Source organism: Patagioenas fasciata, chromosome 5 (assembly GCF_037038585.1).
Source record: "Patagioenas fasciata isolate bPatFas1 chromosome 5, bPatFas1.hap1, whole genome shotgun sequence".
NCBI lineage: Eukaryota > Metazoa > Chordata > Aves > Columbiformes > Columbidae > Patagioenas > Patagioenas fasciata.
In genome coordinates this window covers 25148195-25173814 of record NC_092524.1, presented here as the reverse complement: position 1 = coordinate 25173814, position 25620 = coordinate 25148195, and the positions used below count along the sequence as shown (strand labels likewise).

General features: G+C 39.4%; 1 protein-coding gene across 9 annotated transcripts in view; it reads left to right on the top strand.

The window, feature by feature from the left end:
* LRRC4C (leucine rich repeat containing 4C) overlaps positions 1–23670 on the top strand; it is a 572608-nt gene extending 548938 nt beyond the window's left edge. For 8 of the 9 annotated variants that reach the window (XM_071809105.1, XM_065840087.2, XM_065840086.2 and 5 more), the window contains one exon: positions 21008–23670. In XM_071809105.1, coding sequence (XP_071665206.1) covers positions 21050–22966 — 1917 coding nt within the window. In that variant the 5' untranslated portion in view covers positions 21008–21049 and the 3' untranslated portion in view covers positions 22967–23670. Of the gene's footprint in view, positions 1–17885; positions 17932–21007 lie in introns of all 9 variants that reach the window. The other variant, XM_071809103.1, reaches the window with a different exon arrangement.
* Positions 23671–25620: the final 1950 nt, after the last annotated feature.

The following is a 25620-nucleotide window of genomic DNA, read 5'->3' as shown; positions in this document are numbered from 1 at the left end:
TTTTTTCTCTCATTCCCTGCCTGATAGTGGTAGCTTAGGTTTAGATCTATGGCTGCAGTATTAGAGGAAGTTCTTAAATTTGTGCATGTTCCTTATGTCTGATATCCAGCAGCTCTCCTGTCTTCCACGAAGTCCTTCTGAGATTTAGATCCCAGTCAAGAAATCAGGTCTAGTAAAGGAGATCTCTGTGTGAAGAATGTGAGACATAACCCCCTGTAACCTTCTGTTTCTGGCTGCTGTTATTTTCCCAAGACATTTGAACCAAGCTTTTAAAATCATTCTTGTGGATTAAGGTCAGATGTTGACAACCAATTACTTGGTAATAGCTGCCATTAGGCATACTTGCATAAGTGGATATAGCTAGAAATATCACACAAATAGCAAAATATACTCTACAATTAATTACTTAAGATTCCAGACTAAACATTCCACTATGTGATGTAGATATGTAAAGCAGAGCAGTACTATGGATATTTATGCAATACATTGTCGGTATTTACATTCAACATTAGCATTTACATTTAGCATCTTTCTTAGCAGCCCACAACCACATGGAACTGGTATTAAATAATCTGGTAAGAGAATGTCTGATAATGCCAGAAGTTTTCATCAGCATACTTCATGGGAGGGTTGCTTTATCAATGTCCACTTGAAGTACTTACATGGCCCCTGCTAACGACTGCAGACTTAACGTACTTATCCTCATGCATTATTCTGGGGTAGAGAGCATAGGTAAGAATCCAGGAAAAAATTCTTAGCAGAGAGATCTGGACACATTAGCATTTTTATCATTTGACTATATTATTGATGTGCTCAGGTTGGAGCAATAATTAGAATTTAAAAATTCAGAAAATGTATTCCTGATAAGAATCAAATAACTTTTTCAGAAATAGTGTTGAACTGGTATTAGGTATACCTATGCATGCATAAATATATGTATTTGAATGCAAGCTTCATTGGCTGCTTTGTATTTTAATACTATCTTTAATCATATGACCAGATCATATTTTTCTCACAGTAACTCTGTCTTTCAATGAATGAAAAAAAAATGAATGAATGAAAAAAAAATCACCAAACCAAAAAAACAACAACAAAAGAACAACAACAAAAACAACCTACCTGAATTCAGTATTCATTTTTTTATCAGTAATGCCCTCCTTTTTTTTTTTGTAACTATTCATATAACTTTCTATGACTATACTATAGGTATCTCCCTAGCATGGAACATGTCATGTGTAGAGGGTTAAAATTTTACAAAGTTGTAAAAAACTGAAAACAGCCTTTCACAATGGAAGAAATTGGACATCCTTAATATTAATAATAGGTGGTAACAGTGCTGCCAGTGATGAATCTATTTGTGTTGCTATATAAATCAGCATAGTAATGGAAAGCTTTACTGCAAACTGGCATATTTATATCCTTGAATAAAATCAGCTATCAAATTTATTCTGTTTTGCATAGATAATTTTCAAATTTGTTTTAGGCATGGAATTCACTATCTTGTTATACAGTTTTGAAGTACTGGAGTAATTTCTTGGAATCTTTTAAGAGTACAATGTTAATATCTGGACATTTTAAAATATTACATTAGTTTTGTTTCATAGCATGCTTTAATATACATTAACTGTGTGTTCAGCTGTCTCAGTTACTACTATTCCCTTTATGTTGTGTGACAGTTTTAACTGAATAAAAATTAAATTTCCCTTTCCATTAAAATTATCCTAAAATAATGGCATCAAAGCCATAGTTCTTACATCAGCAATAATCTGCAGTTGGCTCTGTATAGCAAATTCTTATTGGCATACGAGACGGAGTACTGACTCCACAGAAATCAAAGACAAAACTGCCATTGGTTTCTGTAGAAGTCAATTTTTACCCATGATTTTCTCTCATGGATCTAGTTAAAAATGGAAGTTTGTGGTGGACTCGTGAACATAGAATACTGTATCAGCACTTTAGAGTCTGAACAGCTGAACAAGCAGGCAGTGCTGCTGCTACTGGACATTACATCCTGTTGGTTAACTTGAAGCAAGTAAACAACGCTTCAGTGAAAATGATCATTCACTAAAGAAGTGTATGCTAGCTTTCCTGCATCTGATATTAATTTCATATTGACGTAATGATACTTTGCATTTGGCCAGTGATTTCAATAAGCAGGCTATAAGCAGTGTACATAGGAAGATGTTCAATTGCATAAATGTATATTCATCAGTTTGAAAAACAGGTCTTTGTGAAAATATGAAGTAATCTATTATTTTCCTCTTTAAGACTTATCACAGTTTAAAGTTTCAGAGATATTATGTCTTCTCTATCTTTATAGTTTATGATTATTGGATTTACAGGTTATTTTATTGTTATTAGTTCTTCTTATTATTATCCTCTAATAATTTTTAAGGTAGGCAGTGATGAAACTGAACAGGGAAAACGATCAAGAAAGACTTTAGGGCCTTGGGACGACTGGTCAAAGGATCAGGAGCACAAGTAGTGCTCTCCTCTGTCCCCCCAGTTGCAGGGTATGATGAGGAAAGATACAGGCAGACCCACCAGATCAACACCTGGCTGCAGGACTGGTGTCACTGGCAGAATTTGGGGTTTTTTGGTCATGGGTCAGCTATGTGGCACTTGGCCTGCTAGCAACAAATACACCACACCTGTCTCAAAAGGGGAAAAGGATCCTAGCACAGGAGTTAGAAGGACCCATTCAGAGAGCTTTACAATAGATTTGAAGGGGGAAGGGGAAGAAAGCAGGTATGGCGGAAGCGAACCCAAGGGCAGCATGCCAGCATTTGAGGGAAAGGGTGCTAGCAAGGCTCTTCAGTCTGCCATTCCAGTGGAAGTAGGGGATGGAGAGCCACGTGGTAGGAGAAACACAAGAGTTATTGATCTGTTAGAAACCGTGGAAGCACCTGAGGATGGCCGCAAAGGAATTATGGCTTCTCACCAGAAAAAGGTGGCAGAATCAATAGCCCAGCTGAAGTGCATCTATAGGAATGCACGCAGCATGGGCAACAAACAAGAGGAGCTAGAAGCCATTGTGCAGCAGAAAAGCTACGATATAGTTGCCATCACAGAAACATGGCGGGATGACTCTCACAACTGGACTGCTGCATTGTTTGGCTATAAACTCACAGTATCACAGTATCACAGTATGTTTGGGATTGGAAGGGACCTCAAAAGATCATCTAGTCCAATCCCTCTGCTGGAGCAGGAACGCCTAGGAGAGGTCACACAGGAATGTGTCCAGGCGGGCTCTGAATATCTCCAGGGAAGGAGACTCCACAACCTCCCTGGGCAGCCTGTTCCAGTGCTCTGTCACCCTCACTGAGAAGAAGTTTTTTCTCAAATTTAAGTGGAACCTCTTGTATTCCAGCTTGATCCCATTACCCCTTGTCCTATCATTGTTTGCCACTGAGAAGAGCCTGGCTCCATCCTCGTGGCACTCACCCTTTATATATTTATAAACATTAATAAGGTCACCCCTCAGTCTCCTCTTCTCCAAACTAAAGAGACCCAGCTCCCGCAGCCTTTCTTCATAAGGGAGGTGCTCCACTCCCTTAATCATCTTTGTTGCCCTACGCTGGAGCCTCTCCAGCAGTTCCCTGTCCTTCTTGAACTGAGGGGCCCAGAACTGGACACAATATTCCAGATGGGGTCTCACCAGGGTGGAGTAGAGGGGAAGGAGGACCTCTCTCGATTTACTGACCACCCCCCTTGTAATACACCCCAGGATGCCATTGGCCTTCCTGGCCACAAGGGCACAGTGCTGGGTCATGGTCATCCTGTTGTCCAACAGGACCCCCAGGTCCCTTTCCCCTGCACTGCTCTCTAATATGTAATTTCCCAACCTATACTGGAACCTGGGGTTGTTCCTGCCCAGATGCAGGACTCTACAATTTCCCTTGTTAAATTTCATCAGGTTATTTCCCGCCCAACTCTCCAGCCTGTCCAGGTCCCGCTGGATGGCAGCACAGCCTTCTGGCGTGTCAGCCACTCCTCCCAGCTTAGTGTCATCAGCAAACTTGCTGATAGTACACTCAATTCCCTCGTCTAAATCGTTAATGAATATATTGAATAATATTGGCCCCAGTACTTACCCCTAAGGCACTCCAGTAGATACTGGCCTCCAACTGGACTCCGCATCATTGAGCACCACTCTCTGACTTCTCTCTTTAAACCAGTTTGCAACCCACCTCACTACTCTATTGTCTAGACCACACCTCCTCAATTTAGCTGTGAGGATGCTGTGAGAGACTGTGTCAAAGGCTTTATTGAAGTCAAGGTAGACCACATCCACCGCTCTGCCATCATCCATCCACCTTGTTACATTCTCATAAAAGGCTATGAGGTTGGTCAAGCATGACTTCCCCTTGGTAAAGTCATGCTGACTGCCCCAATGACCCTCTTATCCCTGATGTGCCTTGAGATGACACCAAGGATAAGCTGTTCCATTACTTTCCCAGGGACAGAGGTGAGGCTGACCGGTTTATAATTACCTGGGTCCTCCTTCTTGCCCTTTTTGAAGACTGGAGTGACATTTGCTTTCCTCCAATCCTCAGGCACCTCTCCCGTTTCCCAAGACTTGGCAAAAATGATGGAGAGCGGTCCAGCAATGACTTCAGCCAACTCCCTCAGCACCCGTCGATGCATCCCATCTGGACCCATGGACTTATGGATGTCCAGACTATTTAATTGTTCCCTAACCCAGTCCTCATCGACTAAAGCAAACTCCTCCATTAACCTGGCTTCATCCGGGGTCTCAGGGGTACAGGGTTCCCCAGGACAGCCTCCAGCGGAGTAGACAGAGACAAAGAAGGCATTCAGAAATTCTGCCTTCTCTGTGTCTTCTGCCACCAGGGCACCCACCTCATTCATCAGTGGGCCTACATTGCCTCTGGTATTAGTTTTATCTGCTATGTATTTGAAAAAGTTCTTTTTGCTGTCCTTGACCCCTCTCGCCAGCTGTAATTCTAAGGAGGCCTTGGCTATTCTAGCTGCCTTCCTACATCCTCTAACAGCAGCCTTATATTCCTCTCAAGTGGCCAGCCCCTGCTTCCATGACCTGTAAACTCTCCTGTTCTGCTTGAGCATACCCAGCAGATCCCTATTCAACCACACAGGCCTCCTGGCTCCCTTCCTCGACTTCCTACGTGTAGGGATGCTCTGATCCTGAGCGTGGAAGAAGCAATCTCTGAATGCAATCCAGCTCTCTTGGGCCCCTTTTCCTTCAAGCAGTCTTGCCCATGGGATTTCCCCCAGCAATTGCTTGAAAAGGCCGAAGTTAGCCCTGCTAAAGTCCAGGGTTGCAATTCTACTTGCTATTCTGTTCCTGCCACAGGAGATGCTGAAATCCACCATCTCGTGGTCACTGCAACCCAGGCAGCCCTCAACCTTTACTGCTTCGACCAGACCCTCTTTGTTACTGAGGAATGACATCCAGCAGTGCACCTCTCCTAGTCGGCTCCTCCACCATCTGCATGAGGAAGTTATCATCAATGCACTGGAGGAACCTCCTGGACTGTGGCTGGCTGGCTGAATGGTCCTTCCAGCAAACATCAGGGAAGTTAAAATCACCCACAACAACCAGGGCCTGTGACTGTGAGGCCACTCTCAGCTGTGCATAGAAGGGATAAGCAAGGAAGGTGAGGAGGTGGGGTAGCCATGTATGTTAGGGAGTGTTTTGATTGTCTGGAGCATGGTGAGGGTAATGATAGGGCTGACAGTCTATGGGTGAGAATCAAGGGAAAACTCAATGAGGCAGACATCCTGGTAGGAGTCTGTTACAGACCACCCAGCTAGGATGAAGAGGCAGATAAAATATTTTGCAGGCAGCTGGGAGAAGTCTCTTGATTGTTAGCCCTGTTCTTGTGGGGGACTTCAACCTATCAGATGTCTGCTGGAAATACAACACAGCAGAGAAGAAGCAGTCTAGGAGGCTCCTGGAGTGTATGGAAGACAATTTCTTGACACAGCTGGTCAGTAAGCCTATTAGGGAGGGCATGCCACTGGAACATTTGTTTATAAATAGAGAAGGGCTTGTGGGTAACATGCCAATTGGAGGTCATCTTGGGCATAGAGATCATGAAATGAGTTTTCTCTTCTTGCAAAAGTAAGGAGAGTGGTCAGGAGAACTGCTACTTTGGACTTCCAAAGGGCAGACTTAGATCTGTTTAGGAGGTTGGTTGGTAGAGTCCCTTGGGAGGCAGTCCTGAAGGAGAAAGAAGTCGAGGAAGGCTGGTCTCTCTTTAAGAAGGAAATCTTGGAGGTGCAGCAGAAGGCTGTCCTCATATGACAGAAGGTGAGCCAGCAGGGAAGAAGGCTGGCCTGGCTGAATAGAGAGCTGTGGCTGGAACTTAGGAATAAAGAGAGAATTTATAACCTCTGGAAGGAGGGGCAGGCTACTCAAGAGGAATGCAAGAATTCTGTGAGGTTATATAAGGAGAAAATTAGAAGGGCCAAAGACCAACTAGAGCTGAGCCTCACTACTGCTGTAAGAGGGAACAAAAGATGTTTAAATACATAAGCAACGAAAGGAGGGCTGAGGAGAATCTCCATCCCCTGTTGTATGCAAGGGGAAACAGTTACAGAAGATGAGGGTAAGGCTGCAGTACTTAATGCCTTCTTTGCCTCAGTCTTTAAGAGTAAGACCAGTTGTACTCTGGGTACACAGCCACCTGAGCCAGAAGACAGGGAAAGGTAGTAGAATCAAGTCCAAATAATCCAAGGGGAAATGGTTAGTGGACCTGCTACACCACTTAGATATCCACAAGTCTATGAGGCCAGATAGGATACATCGAAGAGTGCCAAGAGAGCTGGTGGACATGATCACTAAGCCACTTTCCATTATCTATCAGCAATCTTGGCTAGCTGGGGAGGTCCCAGGTGAGTGGAAGTTGGCAAATATGATGCCTATCTACAAGAAGGGCTGGAAGGAGGATCTGGGGAATTACAGGCCTGCCAGTCTGATGTTGGTGCTGGGCAAGATCATGGAGCAGATCATCCTGAGTGCCATCACACGGCACATGCAAGACAACCAAACGATCAGGCCCAGTAAGCATGACTTTATTAAAAGCAGGTCCTGCTTGACCAAACTGATCTCCTTCTATGACAAGGTGACCCACTAGTAGATGAGGGAAAGGCTGTGGATCTTATGTACTTAGACTTCAGTAAAGCTTTGACACCATATTTGACAGCATTCTCCTGGAGAAGCTGGCAGCTCATGGCCTGGATGTGTGCTCTGCGATGGATAAATAACTGTCTGGATGTTTGGGCCCAAAGAGTTGTGGTGAACGGAGCCAAATCCAGTTGGCGACTGGTCAGGAGTAGTGTTCTCCATGGCTCAGTACTGGGTCCAGTTCTTTTTAATATCTTCATCAGTAATCTAGATGAGGATACTGAGTGCACCATCAGTAAGTTTGCAGACGACACCTAATTGGGTTAGAGTGTTGATCTGCTGGAGTGTAGGAAGGCTCTACAGAGGGATCTGGACCGGCTTGATTGTTGGGCTGAGGCCAATTGCATGATGTTTCACAAGGCCAAGTGCTTGATCCTGCATTTGGGTCACAACAACCACATGCAACTCTACAGGCAGAAGAATGGCTGGAAAGCTGCCTGGCAGAAAAGGATCTGGGGGTGTTGATTGATAGCCAACTGAATATGAGCCAGCAGTGTGCCCAGGTGGCCGAAAAGGCCAACAGCATCCTGGCTTGTATCAGGAATAGTGTGGCCAGCAACACTAGGGAAGTGGTCATCCCCTTGTACTCAGTACTGATGAAGCCCCACCTTGAATACTGTGTTCAGTTTTGGGCCTCTCATCATAAGAAGAACACTGATGTGCTGGAGAGTGCAGAGGAGGGTCATGAAGCTCGTGAGGGGCCTGGAGCACATGCCTTATGAGGAATGGTTGAAGGAACTGGGGGTGTTTAGCCTGGAGAAAAGGAGGCTGAGGGGAGACCTTATTGCTGTCTACAACTACTTGAAAGGACATTGTAGCATGGAGGGTGTTGGTCTCTTCTCTCAAGTAGCAAGTCATAGGACAAGAGGAAATGGCCTCAAGTTGCACCAGGGAAGTTTGAGATTGGATACTAGGAAAAAATTCCTCACAGAAGGTGTTGTGAAGCCGTGAAACAGGATGCCTGGGGAAGTGGTTGAGTCACCGTGGTGTTCAAAAGGCTTATAGACAAGGTTCTTAGGGACATGGTTTAGTGCTAGAGTTAGGTTATGGTTGGACTCAATCATCTTGATGGTGTCTTCCATCTGAAATGATTCTATGATTTGGACAGAAAGAGAATTATATAATTTACCACTGTTTCTCTCAAACTGCTTTAGAGCCTTTGATTTTCACCAAGCTACATTTGAACCTTTCTTTATTCATGATAACTTTTCCAGGCAGATCTACATCACCAATTCTGGAATCAATCCATGTATTCTGTGAACATATGCACCATGTTTTGGATGCCTCGGGAAGACACATTAGGATGGGCGATATGGCATTGTGCTAGTGCCTCACTTCACCACATATAAAAACAGAACGCTCCAGTATTAACAAGTTAAAACACATTGGGATACATGACATGGGGTTGTGCTAGTGCCTTATTTCACCACATATAGAAACAGAATGCTCCAATATTTACAAATTAGTTTAGAATTAATCTAACATTTGAATAAAATTGAAACATGTTAAAGTAAAAAATACACATTTATTTTTGTTTACGGTATTCAAATTTGTAAAATCTTACTTAGTTATGTTTCTTTGGGTTTGTTTCCAGTGCTGTAAAGAGAAAGTGTGTTTTTTACCCGTTAAGGTTAGTGTGGGAATCACAGTATGAAGTATTTCTGTAATTCAAATGTAGCTTTATATATATGTGTGTGACCCTCTGATTACACATATTACAAACATATTCAGGGGATAGATGCACTTATTATTGAAATTTAGTAATGAAAACATTAGTAATTAGCCACTTTAGAGTGACACTGATTTTGGAGCATACTATCTTTAAAAAGTACTGCAGTTAATGAAACATCAGTCTTTCACTAGGTCAAAACCAGATGTTTGTGGCAGAAGGACTGACACGTGAGAGAATATCATTACTGCAAATGGGAAGGGTGGACTTCATGTTATCCTGGACTGGTGCGTTGATGCCAAAAGATACTTTGCCTAGTTGCATGTGAAATAGTTACGAACCTCTTAACTATTACTCTCTTCCCTTTCCTTCTTCAGCTGGTGAGGATGGTTCCCTGGATGTGAACTTTTTTAAGTGATTCACATCTTCCTAGTTGGATAGCCACAGATGACAGCAATTTTCTTTCGTGTTGTTTTAAACATTTATATTTAAAAATCAGTTCAGGGCTTGCCAAGACCATGACTGACATAAGGCTTATATGAAAGCTTTCATGTGGTCAGGGATCAGAAGGTCATAGCACATATATTGGAGAGCCTTGCCAAGAAGAAGCTTTGAGAACCATTCACAGGGAAAAGGTGACAGTAGGTGCCCAGGAATCGCTGCCCATTCATATTGTAGGAATTATTGAACTGAGCCGCAGGTGATCCATACTTCTGGGTAGAAAAGAGAAACATTTCCCATGAGGTGTCTAATGAGTTTCAAGAAGGAATAGCATAGCAAACAACCTAAATTGTAATTTCAAACTCACAATGTATTTTTTCAAACTTGCCATCTATAGTATCAATACCTTATGGCAGATATTTAATAACACCTACCGAACTGGAACAGCATCTGAATATAGTCCTGTAGAAGAAGGAATGAAAGAATACACACATGAAATGACAAATCCAGGATATTTCATGCATTTCTGAAAGGTATCCAAATACTTCGATAAGAAGTTTAATACAGGAATCTATAGAATAAGACAGAAGATTTTCTGATGTTTAGTCAAATTTAGTTTGAAGAGTCATGACATGTTGATCTTCTGAAAATTGATCAGCACACACTAGTACATACATAAAGTCCACATTGTGATTCTGAAGTTCTGTGTCCCTGTCCTGCCTCTGCTACTGACACCTTTCATTTCAACATCTCCACTTTGACTTTTGTGGACTGCTGTGAGCAAGATTCATCCATGCACCACTCGGATGTAGACTCTCTTGTTGGGCTTTTAGTATCAGGCTAGAGCAGGGCTCTGAACCACATTAGCTTGACGTTAACAGCAAGCTGATGGTTGCTACATGACTATCATTTGGAGCAACATGCATTGCATCTAGTCAGCATGGAGTGTGAAGCTCATGTTTGCCAATTGATTTAACCCATTATTGCCTTAGTTTCTTCAGCCGTAATCTAGAATAATATTATCTACCTCCTTTCCAGAGGCCTTGCAAGGATGTTTTTATGCTTGATGTCTTATTAAAGTGATCCAGTCAAGGATGGATTGTTGCCAAAACTCCCATTGTATGTAAAGGGCCCTGGGGTCCCTATGTTCATGCGACTCCCAACAACAGAAGTTATGAGGTCAAAGTTTGTTGTTCAGATCCAGGAAAATACTTCTAAGTAGTTGTTATAGTCTCCCTGAATCATCACAAAGTTTCGCTCTTGATTTTGTTTCACTACCTAAAACATTTTCCCAATTGTATTATTTAAAAGTGTACAAATACTGCATGTGAGAGCACCTGTTACCTATTCATTGCCCAGCAGTGATAGATCTGGTAATAACATGCTTGCTATTCTGGCTGTGCTGCAGTTTGGTAACACCAAGGGTTTAATTGAAATACACCCTGACCTTGGTTTTGTTCGTGAGGCATAGGATGAACATAATTACTATGAATCTACTGAGGGATCTTATGGCAAAATGCCATATTACTAATTTTGACTCCTCACACCCTTTTGGAAAACAAAAACAAAACCAACAAGAAATGAGAGATCTCAATCAAAACCAATGTGCTGCAGTTTCATAGAAGTCCTAAACCAGCTAATTTTCAAAAAAATTAACTCTCGAACCACTATCACAATATGATAATTGTGTCACCCCTAACAGTTTTGTATTCTTTCATAATTAAATAAGCAGCAGACCACAAAATGCCTGTGTTCCACTCTTACCTTAAGGGGTTTCCATAGTTACCAAGGATAAGAAGTTTAACCATCATTTGCCAGCCTCGAGGCTATTTGCAGCCTTAACTTTTTACCTCATGTCTCTTTTTCTCTTTGTCTCTGTTTATTAACAGAATGAGGGAGTAATTTAGGCTCATTTAGCCACTACAAATGCAATGATGTAAAATGGACTCTGGTGCTTTAGTGTGTTATTAGTTGGGTATGTTTCTCCCAGAAGGTATTTTAGAATAATGCGTATTAGCAATACAGCCTGTAGTTACCCAAGTTATAAAATACTTACCAAGCACTTCTTTAATGCAACATCAAATAATTCAGAACTTAAAAAAGGAAGAAACCTTTCTTGACACAGCATTATGGCATAGAAATATTTTGGCAGATACCTATTTTAACTTGTACCCCCGAAAGCATTGGTGGAGATTTTGCATGTCAACTTTAATGTATTTCCATTTCATCCCTCAGTCTCCTCTGTTTTATATATTACAAAATGCATTTGGAAAAAACTGCACTTGTTAAGGCAAAATTGATTTTTTTATGCCACTGAAAAGGACAATCCTCTGATTTGCTAATCTCTAAATAATCTTAAAATCTTTTAAAATGACTTCACATTTTACCAAAGCATTGCTGTTGTTAAGTATAGAAACTACTACTGATCCACAAGTATACTATATGTTCAAACTAAAATATTTCTGTCTTCTAGTTTGTACTAGTTAATCAGGTCAAGAGCTCAGCAAGGCTCAAAAGATGATTTGTACGAATAACAAGAATATTCAGCATCAGCATATTTAGTAGACAAATGCACATATTTTAATTTAGGAAAGGATGTTTTAGACTTTAAAAGCTAGACTACAATTTCCTGAGTTTAGGATGAAGCTTTCTTAACAGTATGTATATACTCTAATTGCCTTTTTTTCTTTTTCTTTTTTTTTTCTCTCTTTATTGTATTAGCTACATTTGTATATGCATTCTTTGACTACGTGGTGTTCTGTTCTGATATTTCCTATATCTATTTTTATAGTTTGTGAGTAGGGAGAAAATTTTGGAAGGAAATGAGGCTAGTATCTTGGATTCTGTCAGCCTTACACTTTTTCACCTTTGTGTCTTTTAAAGACACAATATTTTAATATTTAATATACTTAACCTGCATATTTTTGCCTGCTAGTATGAAATTCTGTACTATGATGTTGAAAGGGATGTTAATTTATAGAATTTAATGCTTCTGTGTAAAAACAAAGTCTGCTAAAACCACAGAAATACTACGGTGATTCAAAATAATGATGCCAGTGTGACAGGAGTGAAAATTACATTGTTTTGGAGCAGTGCTTTAGAACATAATATAATTTTTTATTTAGAGTTGTTCTCATACTAATTTTGTTGTGCTTTGCAGATCCCTTCCACATGAGGATATGTGATTTTATTTTGATAATAAAACAAAAAGGGATCAAGAAAGCATCCTTTCAGTAGTTGTAGACACACTGCAGTTCAATTGTTGCTCGCTGAGGTATTTCTGCCACAAGATAGTGAAATCCTGAAGGTGCTTGTCTTCCCCTTGTTTCACAGTTGATGTAGGAGATGTAGTGACATGCTGCTTTAATTAAGACAATTTTGTTATCAGGACTATTGTAAAATTTCTTCTGCAAAGTTGCTTGTTTCGCCCCTGCATAAATATTTGTCTAGAAAAATACAGAAGATTAAGCAAACATAAAAAGTCCAAAGAAACTGTGTTTTGTCAACTGAATTAGTGAAGTGAGAACAGCAAAACAGGACTTAAATAACTCAAATGATTGATGATGAGGTAGAAAACCTTTTTACCTTTACATAATTGGTTTGAATTGAGTTCAAGTCAATACAGAACAAAAGTTCCAAAAGTCTACATGGGGTCTCAAGAAAATGAATCCAAATTAACTTTGAAAAGCAACTAGCTAAACTACATTACATTATTTTATGGAAACTCTTAATTGAAATTACAGTGGCCTTGATTCAATTTAGTCTAAATTAAATTCTAAATAAGAGTGTCCACACAAAGATTTAATGCAATATAATTAACCCACTTAAAAGTTAATTCCAATTAAATTTCCAGAATGTATCTGAGTGGACTAGTACCAAGCTGTATTGTAGTGATTTTTATGAAAGAATTAAAGTTACTTCATCACAAATAGTTCATAGATTGTGCCTTTTCATACCAATGTAAACAATCTGAACAGACAGATTAGGGCTGTTTTGTCCTCTTCACCCTTTGGGTTACATCAGGGGAAGGGTCAATAAAGGAGACAAATAATTCCTGTTAATAAAAATAAGTAACTCCTAAAGAAATACCCATTACATGATGTCTGATCTTTCCTACAATTTTCCTATAAAATAAGCAAATGTTATGGGTTATACTGAGGATGCAAAGTGCAAATGATGCCTGGGAGTAAAAGAATATTCATAAATAAAGGGACATACCAAACTGATTTAGTTTAGAACACTGTGAAATCTCCTAATTTCCAGCTGAAATGCAAATATTTTTTCCTGGACTGATATGCACTGGAATTCTCATTTTTAAGATGTTTATTTCAGGTTTGTTTCTGATACTTGAAGTTTAAGAGAAAATTTTAAACCTTAAGAAGAAATGAGAGAGAAACCATGAAATACTGGAAAATGAGGGGTGTGAAATAAAGTAGTTTTCTGTATAACAAAATGAAATAAAAGAAGGTAGACCGGATCAAACTCACCCTTCATTGAACTCCCCTGAAATCAATGGTGATTCAGGAGGACTGAGTGTGTCCAATCACATTTAGGTCTTTCAAGTTAGTGTCCTTATGATTTAGTTGAGTCTTAAAAGGCTTGCAGAAGAGAACAGTAAGTATCTGTGGTACAGCAATATCCACTCTGCCTCCTGCACTTACATGTTTCAAGGGGCCATAGAAAATCCCAGCTATATCCCAGGGTGAAACAGTGAAACATGCAAAGAGGAGAATAATTTGCATTGTGAGTGTTTTGATTTATCTGGTCTCATGAGTAATCAGTTAGCACTGCAGGGCTGCCTATCTAGCCCTCTTTGGCCTTCAATGTATTTAACTAAAAATAAAATAAAAAACAAATAGATAAAAGCTTCTGGGCTTTGAAATCTCCCAGGTCTTTAAGCATTATTGCAATGGATCCCTAAACTGTTGTTGAGACTTTTCAAGTCCTATAGCAGTGAAAAGGGAAAACTGTTTTTTTAAGAGTAGAGGAAGAGATACGCAGCTACATAGTTGTAGAGATGGCTTTTCACTGTAAAACAGTCTGTTTTAAAAAATCAGACACTTCAGACAGGAACCAATCCATGAGAAAAATAAAAAGGGTTATTAATTTTGCATGATGGTTATTGTAATGATCTATTAAGAACATAGCACATGTTCCTTTGTTGGTGGCAAAGACATTCAATGGAGAAAAAGAATGATGTTGTTATACTGTATATCGGCAGGGAAACTGTGCTTCTCTTGAACTGAAAGCTATAGTCCTCAGGGATTCAGCCAGGTGGAACGGAATTTCAGGACAGAAAAGGCACAGAGGGGAGTAGGGAGGGTATGGTGAGTGAATCCCTAGCAATGTGGTTCGATCAGCCCAATCCTTTACAGCCATATGGGGACATGCATCTGAGGCTGCATGAGCATTTGCAGAGCAGATGTTGGTACAGGATTTCTGACCCCAGTGGAGCTCCATGCCCACAGTTCAGTCTCTGTTCTGGGATGAGGGTTTACCCCCTTGTGTTTCAGTATTTTGTGGAACTGAAACAGATTGTGTGCTTGTCTCCTGGTATCCACACTGAAATTCCCTTGGCTTCCTCTGCTGACATTCTTGCCAAAAGGGGATCAGTCTCAGGCCCTGAGAGCTTTCAGACTTTCTGAAAAGAGCATCAAAACAGTCACTTCTGCATAAGGTCATCCTGGGAATTAGACTTATTTTTATTTCTGTACTTCATGCTCTGTTCCATACAGAAACTATGTTCAATATTCCAGTGCTGGTACTCCTGGAAGAGACTTCCTAGCATAATTAGCTACTTGATGCACCTAGCTCCTCTTAATATGTTTGGAAATCCGCTGTTCAATTTGCAGCTGCAGAGTATCTTGTTTACTAAAAAAATGCAGATAACTTTGCAAAGAGTTTTTCTCTCAAAGCCTATTTAAAACAGCATTATGTACAGCATACATAACTGTGCTATATGAAGTGAAGGTACATTTTCTGAATGCATCCACATATTTCTCAACTTGCAAAAGGGTGTAAAAAGTGATCTGAATGGTCCCCATCTTGAAATTTTCTGGCACATGGCTGAGGAAGAGTTGTGCTGATTTAGCTATGCTTTAGTTGAGATTTAACTGTGATATACTTGTGATGATTTAATTTTACTACGATAGTTTAGTTACCTGATCAATATCAGATAGATTATTTCTAAATTTTCAATGCAATGATACATAGCATCACATCTCTTTTTTTTAATGGCAGACGTACAGCATTAATCAAAATGTGTTAAATCACACTGTATCAGAAACCATATACTGGGACAAAGCCATGGCCTTTGCCCTACACCACTCCACTGCTGAGACAGCTATTCATAGGCCCACAGACTAGACAGAAAGCTAAGTATGAGTTGCTAACAACAACTCAAACTGCCAGTGATCCAGCTAAGGGTCACTGGAGCTTGGGAAAATACCTTTTCCACTTGCCACACCTCGTTAGATAGATACAGTTAAATCCTTCAGAGATCAGAGTGAGTATAGTCACTTTCTCCTGGAAAAATATCAAAGACAGATCAAAGCACGTCAGACCTAAATCCTAATTACGAAAAAATAGAAAAAGAAGTTGTGACTTCTGTTACAATGCCCATAAGGAAGACATCTTTGCATACATATTTGGCAAAGTGACCTTTCAGTAGCATAATTACTGCATCCTTCAAGCTTTCCATAAGGAAAGCTGAACTGTGCTTATCTGCAGAACTAGATTGTCATTTCCAAATAACTCTCCATATCTGTATATATATGTCTCCATGGCCATAAAGTGAATATATATTGCTGTACTAACATAACAGATCATATATAGTTTGGTAATTAGAGCAATGCCACAGACAGACTTTAGGTAATTTTATACAGTTAACAATTATACGTCATCTGGGGAACTGACCATGCAGTAAGCAAATTCTTAGCACTTTAAACTACTTTTTAAATTTATACAGCAGAGGGCACTAGTGTTATTGAATTGACAGTAGATATTTTGGTACTAGAAAAATGAAGGGAAAAAAAAATTGCTTAGAAGACAAAGAGTTGTCAACAGAGACTAAAAAAGCTGGTTGATAGCCTGTGTTCCATGCATGGATTTATAAAGCTAAACCTTAATGTGTCTCTAGCATAACAGACAGATATTGAATAGCAAATTACTCTAGTACAGAGTTCCAGATGGGTCTTTATCTAAAGCCCATTAAAGTATTTCCATAATGTTCCTCAAGGCTTCAAATGAAATTTCCATTGTGGTTTTGTGTTGGTTATTTTTTTTTTTTTCAAGGGTATTTCCGGGGTATTTATGATTTTAAATTACCCTGATGTGAAATGACTGCACCAAGACTTCCTGAACACTTCAGCTCTGAGCTGTGGAAAACCACCAGCATAAAAGGAAGGACCTTTTTAGTACATTCCTACTGCCACTAGGAATCTGACTGCAGTTTGTTAGCCTGATAGAAAGCTCACTGCTTGGAAGTGAGGACTTGCAAGGCATTGCCTAGCATAGTTTCTGCTGGCCATGGTGGCTTTTTTTGAATCATCAGGTCCTCTGTACTTTAGGAACACCAAGCCCAGTTAATGTCATCTTATACTAAATACTTCATTTTTCTTACTGTATTACCAAACAAGAGGAAAAAAGTTTAGTAATATAAATAAATCCAAAGTTAAATAAAATGGTGGCTACAAGTGCTAGGTTTTGCTCTCACTGCCTTGCAGAAAACATTCCCGAGGAATCGCAATGTAGACTTCTGTACTTATAAACTAAACGAGACACAGCTTAGGCACAGAAAAATCAAATGCATGTGAAAACATATTTAGAACTTTCCATCCACATCTCACAAAATGGTGATCCTGTCTTCAAAAACATGCACTCAGAGCAACTACTAGTCAGTGACATCTTGTATTTGAAATTACAGAGATCTGAATTTTGCAGAAGCCTGAGGGTTGCAGAATTCCCTAAGGGTCTTTGATAGAGGCATATGTTTCATTGAGACACTCCTAGCACAGGACAGGGGAAAAAAGTAAACATAAAAGCCACAGGTAATTTTGGCCTTCAGGACAAGGAAAGAGCTCTTCTTTGTGACTAATTCTTTGTATGAGTCAATTACCAAAAATGGGAGGAATATAGGAAATTTATTTTAAGAAGATAAAACAGCACATTTAAAAAAAATGCAACAGAGACATGTAAACATTTTGGTTTGGGTTGAACAAATTTTGCTAATCAGTCACATAACTGGATGATTTGTTGTAATGAAATGCTGCATTCAAGTACTTTTTTCTTTAATTAATATTATTTGTTTACCCATGTCGCGTATGTGTAGTAATGGAAAGGGAAGATTTACTGGATAAAGGAGTAGATTAAGGGAATGGTGGTAGATACCATTGGGCACAAGAAGTCAGAACAGGAGGAAAGTGCTTTGGAGTGCTCACAGCACAGTTTGGCATCATCAGCTTTATGGGGGCTGACAAAGAAGCTACTGAAGGGAGTTTATGCATACAGTGGCTGATGTTGAGGGCACTTGCTCTTTCATGACCTTTGTTGCTTTTCTACCCTTTATTGTTCTACAAATCCAATTTTTTTTTCCTGTTCCTTCAGACTGTCCAGGACAGAGGAAGGGGAGCAGAAAGTAGCAAAAATAAAGGTAGATACGGCATCTTGCAAAGCTGGCCTTTAATATTATAGTGAATGGATCTGAGATAAAACACAGGAGATTCCTGTATCTCTACAAGCCCCATGTGCTCCCAGTGCCACACCAGCCATACAACTATAACTGGCAGGTCTGAAGCTGGATGTAGTGGGCTGAGTTCTCATCTCAGTTCCAGTGAAGACAATAACATTGTACCAGTGCAATGGTAAAATGATGGGTTTAATGTGTTTCTGTATCTTTTTTATTACTTGTTAACTGAATTCGTTATTCAGTCCAAATCCTCAGGGCATACATTTTAGAAGAACTTTTAAAAAATGTGAAAGACAAGACAAATCCACTAAATTAAAATAACAACTCGTGACAAACAGAAATGCTAATACAATCACATTAACTATCAAAGAAGATGGTTAATTACTATTCAACAGCAAAATTCATGGTTCACAGATCTTAACTAAGGAACCTGAAATTGATATTAAACTAACTGATGTAATTCTTTTGACCACAATGGGCAGATTCTTCTTCATGACACTGTAAGAAAGACAGGAGCCAGGTCCTTTTTACCTGCTTCTTGCAGATAGCTTTGCTACAGTTGGATTTTTGATGTGAAATAACTTGAATTTTAGTGATTAGTTTGTGTCACAGAAGCACCCTAAAAGTCATTAGGCAGACAAGAAGCTTCAGAGAAAAGAGAACAAGAGACATCTTTCACTCAGTGGTACCCAGCAGAAAATAATCGCTTGCCGAGGGTGGGCAAAGGCTCACTCAGGGATATATCCAGAAGGGAAATCACTCACCAAGAGGAGGTGAGGGCGCTCAGTCCCACGAAATCTCCTTAGACAGTGTCCCAATTTAAGTCAAGGCCTCTGCTTACATACCTGCTGCTCTGAGAAGACCACTCAAAGGGGATCTTCATCAGAGGTCCAGTTTTATAGCCTGGTCAGAGCTCTCTGTGGTCGTTACAAACACAGTTGAGAAGCTTCTCAGCTTCTCTGGGCATCCCCTTAGTTGTGGACCCCACAGAGGGGAGAGATGAATGTGAGGAGTCACCATTGCTCCGGGATGAGGGAAGATGTGACTGTCAGCACCTTGGCAACACCCGAGGTGTGTATGTGAGCACAGGCAAGGTGGGGCACAAAAGGTGCTAAAGAGCCATCAACTGCCATATTGAAAGCTCCAGATCTCATGGGAGGATGTGCAACTGCCACAGTCTGAGAGTGTTTCTCCCTATATTGTGTTCAGCAACTCTGAAGAGATAATGACCTTGGCCTGCAGTAAAAAGAAAGATGTGTACAGCAGCCACCCCTCATCTAGTACATTATCCTGAGCCCATGAAGTCGATGTTCAAGAAGAGTGAAGAGATGGAGAGCAGTAAAATCTAGCACAGGGTTCTCCAGAGTCAGATGATGGAACTGTAAGCCACAGAGAAGTTGAGTTAACTTGCTCAAGGTTGCAAAACACATTAGTTTCATGAATATTTCGTAACAAAAATGATGTTTTGTAAATAGCACCTACAGAGCAGATCAAACAAACAGATACAGCCCAGACTTTCCAATAGTCACAGGTTTTTAACCATTATATTGGCTTTCTCTGCAGTAAATTATTAAAAGTGAGATGAGAACACTTGCTAGTTCTGAACCATTCTAACAGGTTTTTTAAAAATGCAGAGATTAATTCTCAAAAACTACTGTCTGAATACATTTCATTAAATGAATTGCTGTGAGATGCAAACTAACATCTTTTTTTCTGTATTATTTTAAATAAAGATAGTGTGGGGTTCTTTTCTATCGGTTTAGTTTTTTTGGTTTTGTTTGTTTGGTTTTTGTGTCTGTTTGTTTTTTTGCTGTTGTTTTGTTTTGTTTTTTACACAGAATGAAACCATTCAGAGCATAGAGTGGAAAACCATTGCCTTATAATATTTTGTTTTACTGAATACGTGTATTATGCATCTGAGTGCTCTAGGTTATAAATATGCTTTAAGCTTGCTGTAATTTAGAAAACTTCACTTTTGGCTGATATACAGGAAATTTCATTAATCTCTACAGTAGAGGGACCTTACACTGAGCAGCAGATTGAAAATGAACTGAGGGCTGGGGCCTTAGTTCACAATACTACCTCAGTTCACAAAACTACCACAAAAGAATCAGTACTAAAATTCTTAAAATGGTAATGATAATTTCTAGTGTAAAGGTGTTTTTTTTTTCCCCTTACAATATGATATATAGGATTTTTTAAAGATTCCAATGGAACTGGCAACCTTGAAACTACAGAGATATTTTTCAGCATTTAAATGGCTATTCTTATTTCTGTGTTCAGCATACATTTACTAATGAGTGTTTCTCTGTTGCTGGTGCCAAACAAAAGAATTGAGGAAGAAATATCATAAATTGGATGATGCTGTTTAATAGCAGGGAAGAAATGATGCTCAGCGTGTTTGTTTTGTATTTTATTTTTTCAGTCTGAAATAGGTGAGATCTGGCCCTGACATTTACATGACTTGCTACATTCAGTCTTAAAGAGTTCTAGTTAAACTCTGATGCAGGAATCAGGTTTGTATAGACAAAGATTTTCACGCATACAAAACAGGAGTCTCCACTTGCTCTTCACATTAACTTTTGTCTCATAATGTGTCAAGGAGGTTAACACATTGAATATTCTGATGATTCCTATATTACTCATTTTTACCTTTTTAGGTTCTTATCACTTCTTTCAACTTTCCCATGAGTTAGAACATTTATTTTAGGTATCCACTGTGGTTGAACTTGTTATCTGCCATCCAGATACATGTGTCATACATTGGAATGAGCAGGAAAAACTAATGCCTGGCTTTTTCTTCTCTCATTGCCAATTACAGCTGACTTACACAGCTGAACACGAAACAAGAGATTAAAATGTCTATAGCTATTTTGCTACAGAGTTTCATGAAATTGGCAGAGTTGTCTGAAGGGACTTGAGAAGTCTTTGTTTAGAGAGCTCACTTAAATATTTGAGATTAATTTAATGTTCTCCTTCTCTTTCCTTTCTTTTTTTTTTTTGTGTTTGCTTGTTTGTTTGTTTGTTTGTTTTTTTCCAGGATATTCAAACTCCAGAAGGACCAACACCAAATGAACTATGAATGTTGAACAAGATGACCTTACATCCACAGCAGATAATGATAGGTCCTAGGTTTAACAGGGCCCTATTTGACCCACTGCTTGTAGTGCTGTTGGCTCTTCAGCTTCTTGTGGTGGCTGGTCTAGTGAGGGCTCAAACTTGCCCTTCTGTTTGCTCCTGTAGCAACCAGTTCAGTAAGGTGATTTGCGTACGGAAAAATCTGAGAGACGTGCCAGACGGTATCTCTACCAACACCCGGTTACTCAATCTCCATGAGAACCAGATCCAAATCATTAAAGTTAATAGCTTCAAACATCTGAGGCACCTAGAAATCCTGCAGCTCAGTAGGAATCACATCAGAACAATTGAAATAGGGGCTTTCAATGGTCTAGCCAACCTCAACACTTTGGAGCTCTTTGACAATCGTCTGACCACTATCCCAAATGGGGCTTTTGTATACCTGTCAAAACTGAAGGAACTGTGGTTGAGAAACAACCCCATTGAGAGCATCCCTTCTTATGCTTTTAACAGAATCCCTTCTCTCCGGAGGTTGGATCTGGGGGAACTGAAAAGGCTTTCATACATTTCAGAAGGTGCCTTTGAAGGTCTATCCAACTTGAGGTACTTGAACCTTGCCATGTGCAATCTTCGAGAGATTCCAAACCTCACCCCACTTATAAAACTGGATGAGTTAGATCTTTCTGGGAATCACCTGACTGCCATACGGCCAGGTTCTTTCCAAGGGTTAATGCATCTTCAGAAATTGTGGATGATCCAGTCCCAGATCCAAGTGATAGAAAGGAATGCTTTTGATAACCTTCAGTCACTTGTAGAGATCAATCTGGCACACAACAATCTAACACTACTGCCTCATGACCTGTTCACACCACTCCGCCTAGAAAGGATCCACTTGCATCACAATCCTTGGAACTGCAACTGCGATATCCTTTGGCTCAGCTGGTGGATTAAAGACAAGGCACCCTCGAACACTGCATGCTGTGCCCGTTGCCACACACCTCCCAGTTTAAAGGGAAGGTACATTGGTGAGCTGGACCTGAATTACTTCACGTGTTATGCTCCAGTCATAGTGGAGCCACCAGCAGACCTCAACGTCACAGAAGGCATGGCAGCAGAGATGAAATGCCGAGCATCAACCTCCTTGACCTCTGTGTCTTGGATTACTCCAAATGGATCTGTTATGACACATGGGGCATACAGAGTTCGGATTGCTGTGCTCAGTGATGGCACATTGAATTTTACAAAGGTAACTGTGCAAGACACAGGTCTGTATACATGCATGGTTAGTAACTCTGTTGGGAATACCACAGCTTCTGCCACACTGAATGTGACTGCTCTGGATAACCCTGGTTACACATACTTTTCAACTGTCACAGTAGAGACTGTGGAACCTTCTCAGGATGAGGCACAGACCACAGAGCAGGTTGGGCCCACACCAGTTACCAACTGGGAGACCACTAACATGACAACCTCACTCACTCCACAGAGCACAAGATCAACAGAAAAAACGTTCACCATTCCTGTGACGGATGCAAATAATGGGATCCCAGGAATAGATGAGGTTATGAAGACTACCAAAATCATAATTGGTTGTTTTGTGGCTATCACCCTCATGGCTGCTGTGATGCTGGTAATTTTCTACAAAATGAGGAAGCAGCATCACCGGCAGAACCATCATGCTCCAACACGGACTGTAGAGATCATTAATGTGGATGATGAGATTACAGGTGACACAGCTTTAGAGAGTCACTTGCCCATGCCAGCAATAGAGCATGAGCACCTAAATCACTACAACTCTTACAAGTCTCCTTTCAACCACACAACAACAGTTAACACAATAAATTCAATACACAGTTCAGTGCATGAACCGTTATTGATCCGAATGAACTCAAAAGACAATGTACAAGAGACTCAAATCTAAAACATTTATGACATTATGGGGTGGGGGTGGGACAACAAAAGATGGTTTATAAAACAAATGATACAAATGACTGGGCTAAATCTACTGTTTCAAAAATATGTCTTTACAAAGAAAAAGAAATTTATTTATTAAAAATTCTATTGTGATCTAAAGCAGACAAAATTATGTGTGTTCCTCAACCTGGTTTTGCTGCACTTATTTACCCTCCTTGTTCCATTTTTCTTCCCCAAACCACTCTGATTCCCATTTGCCATATTTTACATAGGAGATCTTGATTCTCTAAAGGAACTGGTCTAGGAAATTTTGTAAGAGTTCTGTTACATGTTGGGAATTTTTATGGTGAATTCTAGTGGTGAGATTTGGTCTATTTTGTCACTTTTTCTCTTTTTTTTTATTTTGTTTTCTCATGTGCTTTTTGAAATTATTCAACAGGGAATGGAATATAAACAGCAATTTTACAAGTGAGAGAAAAAAAAAACCAACAACTTTTTTCCCATGGAATGATTTGCTCTGTATTTATTGAAAGCACTGTTCTGTGAAAAACTTGAAGGAATTCTTCTTAAAAAAGGCAAAACCCAAACAAAATAAAAAAATAATTTACTTCTGAAAAGCTATAAATCCCATATCTTTTAAACAATTCTAGAACCAGAATTTGTAGTTCAAATATGAAACAAAGATTATAAATAAACTATTTTTTTTCTGTACTTGGATATAGCTCGTTTTTAGTGTGGCCTTAAACATCAGAACTTTGTTAAAATTCTTATGATATTCCGTGGTGATGGTCCAAACCACAATCACTTTAAAGAGAATAATTAAGCAATTATGGATCATTACTGAATAATAGAATAGTTTTCATTATATTTTATGTAAGCAGCATATTAGTAAAAAAAGGGTGGTTTTAATTTTAATGCAAATTTAACATAATTCCTTCTACTGCTGTTTTTAAATATGTCTATTATATTGCAAGATGTATTTCACAATGCAGAAGAAGTTTTGCAAGGAGTTTCAGTTATCACTGAATTTATTAGACAAAGCTGAAAAGTTTGTTATGTTCTTTTTTTGTTTGTTTGCTTGTTTTGTTTTTTATAACTGTCATTAAGAAAATGCATCTTTATTTCAAAGCTAGTGGTTTCCAGTTCGGTTGTTCTGGTGCTCCTAGACATAAATATGAAATATATTTAGCTAGCTATAATATCTATAATCAGAGCTGTATCACTATGTGAAAAATGAAATGAAACTGCTGTTAACAGAGTAATTTGCAGGAAGAAGTCTGAGGATTTTGGTTTAAAAAAATAGAAACATCAAAATCAGATAAATCAGAGGTTACTATAATTTGTATGACAATTAGAGTCCCTGTAGAGTAACCAGATATATTTATTTAAACTCAAACTAATTTACCAACAGGAAATGTACACCCTTTTCCTTTCTGTTTATATATGGTCTCTTGATTTAACATATTGGTATAAGAATGGTGTATACCTTGTAGGCTGGAAGCTAAAAGGAAAGCTTTGCTTAAGAAAATCAGCTTCAGGACACTGTGTTCTTCCAAGCAGAAGTTCTGCCAAGTTAAACTACTTTGTACATTGGCAACTGAAGAGAAACATTTTAAGACAATTTAGGTTTGGAAAAAAAGAATCATATATATATATATAATCTCAGAATGTATTTTCATCTATTTTATTCCTTAACTGCCTGTACTGTGAGTTTTCAGGGTCCTGTGCCAGGTAAATAATCTTCCTAGTTCTTATCAAAATCTCTTTGAAGATTTCTAGTATGTAATAGCACACAGGATGAAGAACCTACTGAACAGTATGCTTCTATTCTGTAAATTTGAGAAGGAATTTCTGCTAGGTTGAGGGGGTAGATATCTCTTATTGTATCACAAATGAGTAGAATGCACCTCAAGAGAGAGAAGCAGCCATGTGTTTCATTGGGGTAAAATAATAATTTGACAGAGTTCAATAAATTGTGTGGAAATTACCAAAATTTAACAGCAATTACCAAGGCTCAATAAGCTTGATGGCAAGGTTCACCTGATTAATTACTGCATGGAATATACAAAGGAAAACTGAGTTAGAATCAAGTTACTATTGAATGATTAACACAGAAACCAGAGATGCAAAATGGGAAGGAAGACCCTCCTGTTGAGCCATGAGGTTCAGAGTGGACCTCCTTGCTTTCTAAACTCTTACAGAGCCTAGATGCAGCTAGGTCCAAACTTAGTCTCAGACTCGGACAGCTTTTTATGTCTAAAGATTCAAAGGTTATTAAATCACATATTAAAGTTACCATACTACAGGGTTATGCATGATACTGGTTGCATATCAAAGATCTGCCATTGGTAAAAGATCTCTCTGCCTTGAGGAGGAACCTTGAGAGGTATCCCAGCTCAAGGGGAGATCAGCCAACACTGCCTAGCAGGGAGAGCTCAAAGGCAGCTCACTTAGGTGGTCATATTTATGGAATAAAATGGTTGGCTCGCAGTCAAATCACATGCTATGGAAAGGTAGGCATGAGGTTCATTGTGCCTACAATTTTCTTTAGTCCTTGATAAGTGAGTCTTGGAAACTCCACCCACGATTCATGTGATAATTGCATGATCGATCCATATGCATTGATGCTCACTGTGTCACTCTGCTCCTTTGTGGGTTTGC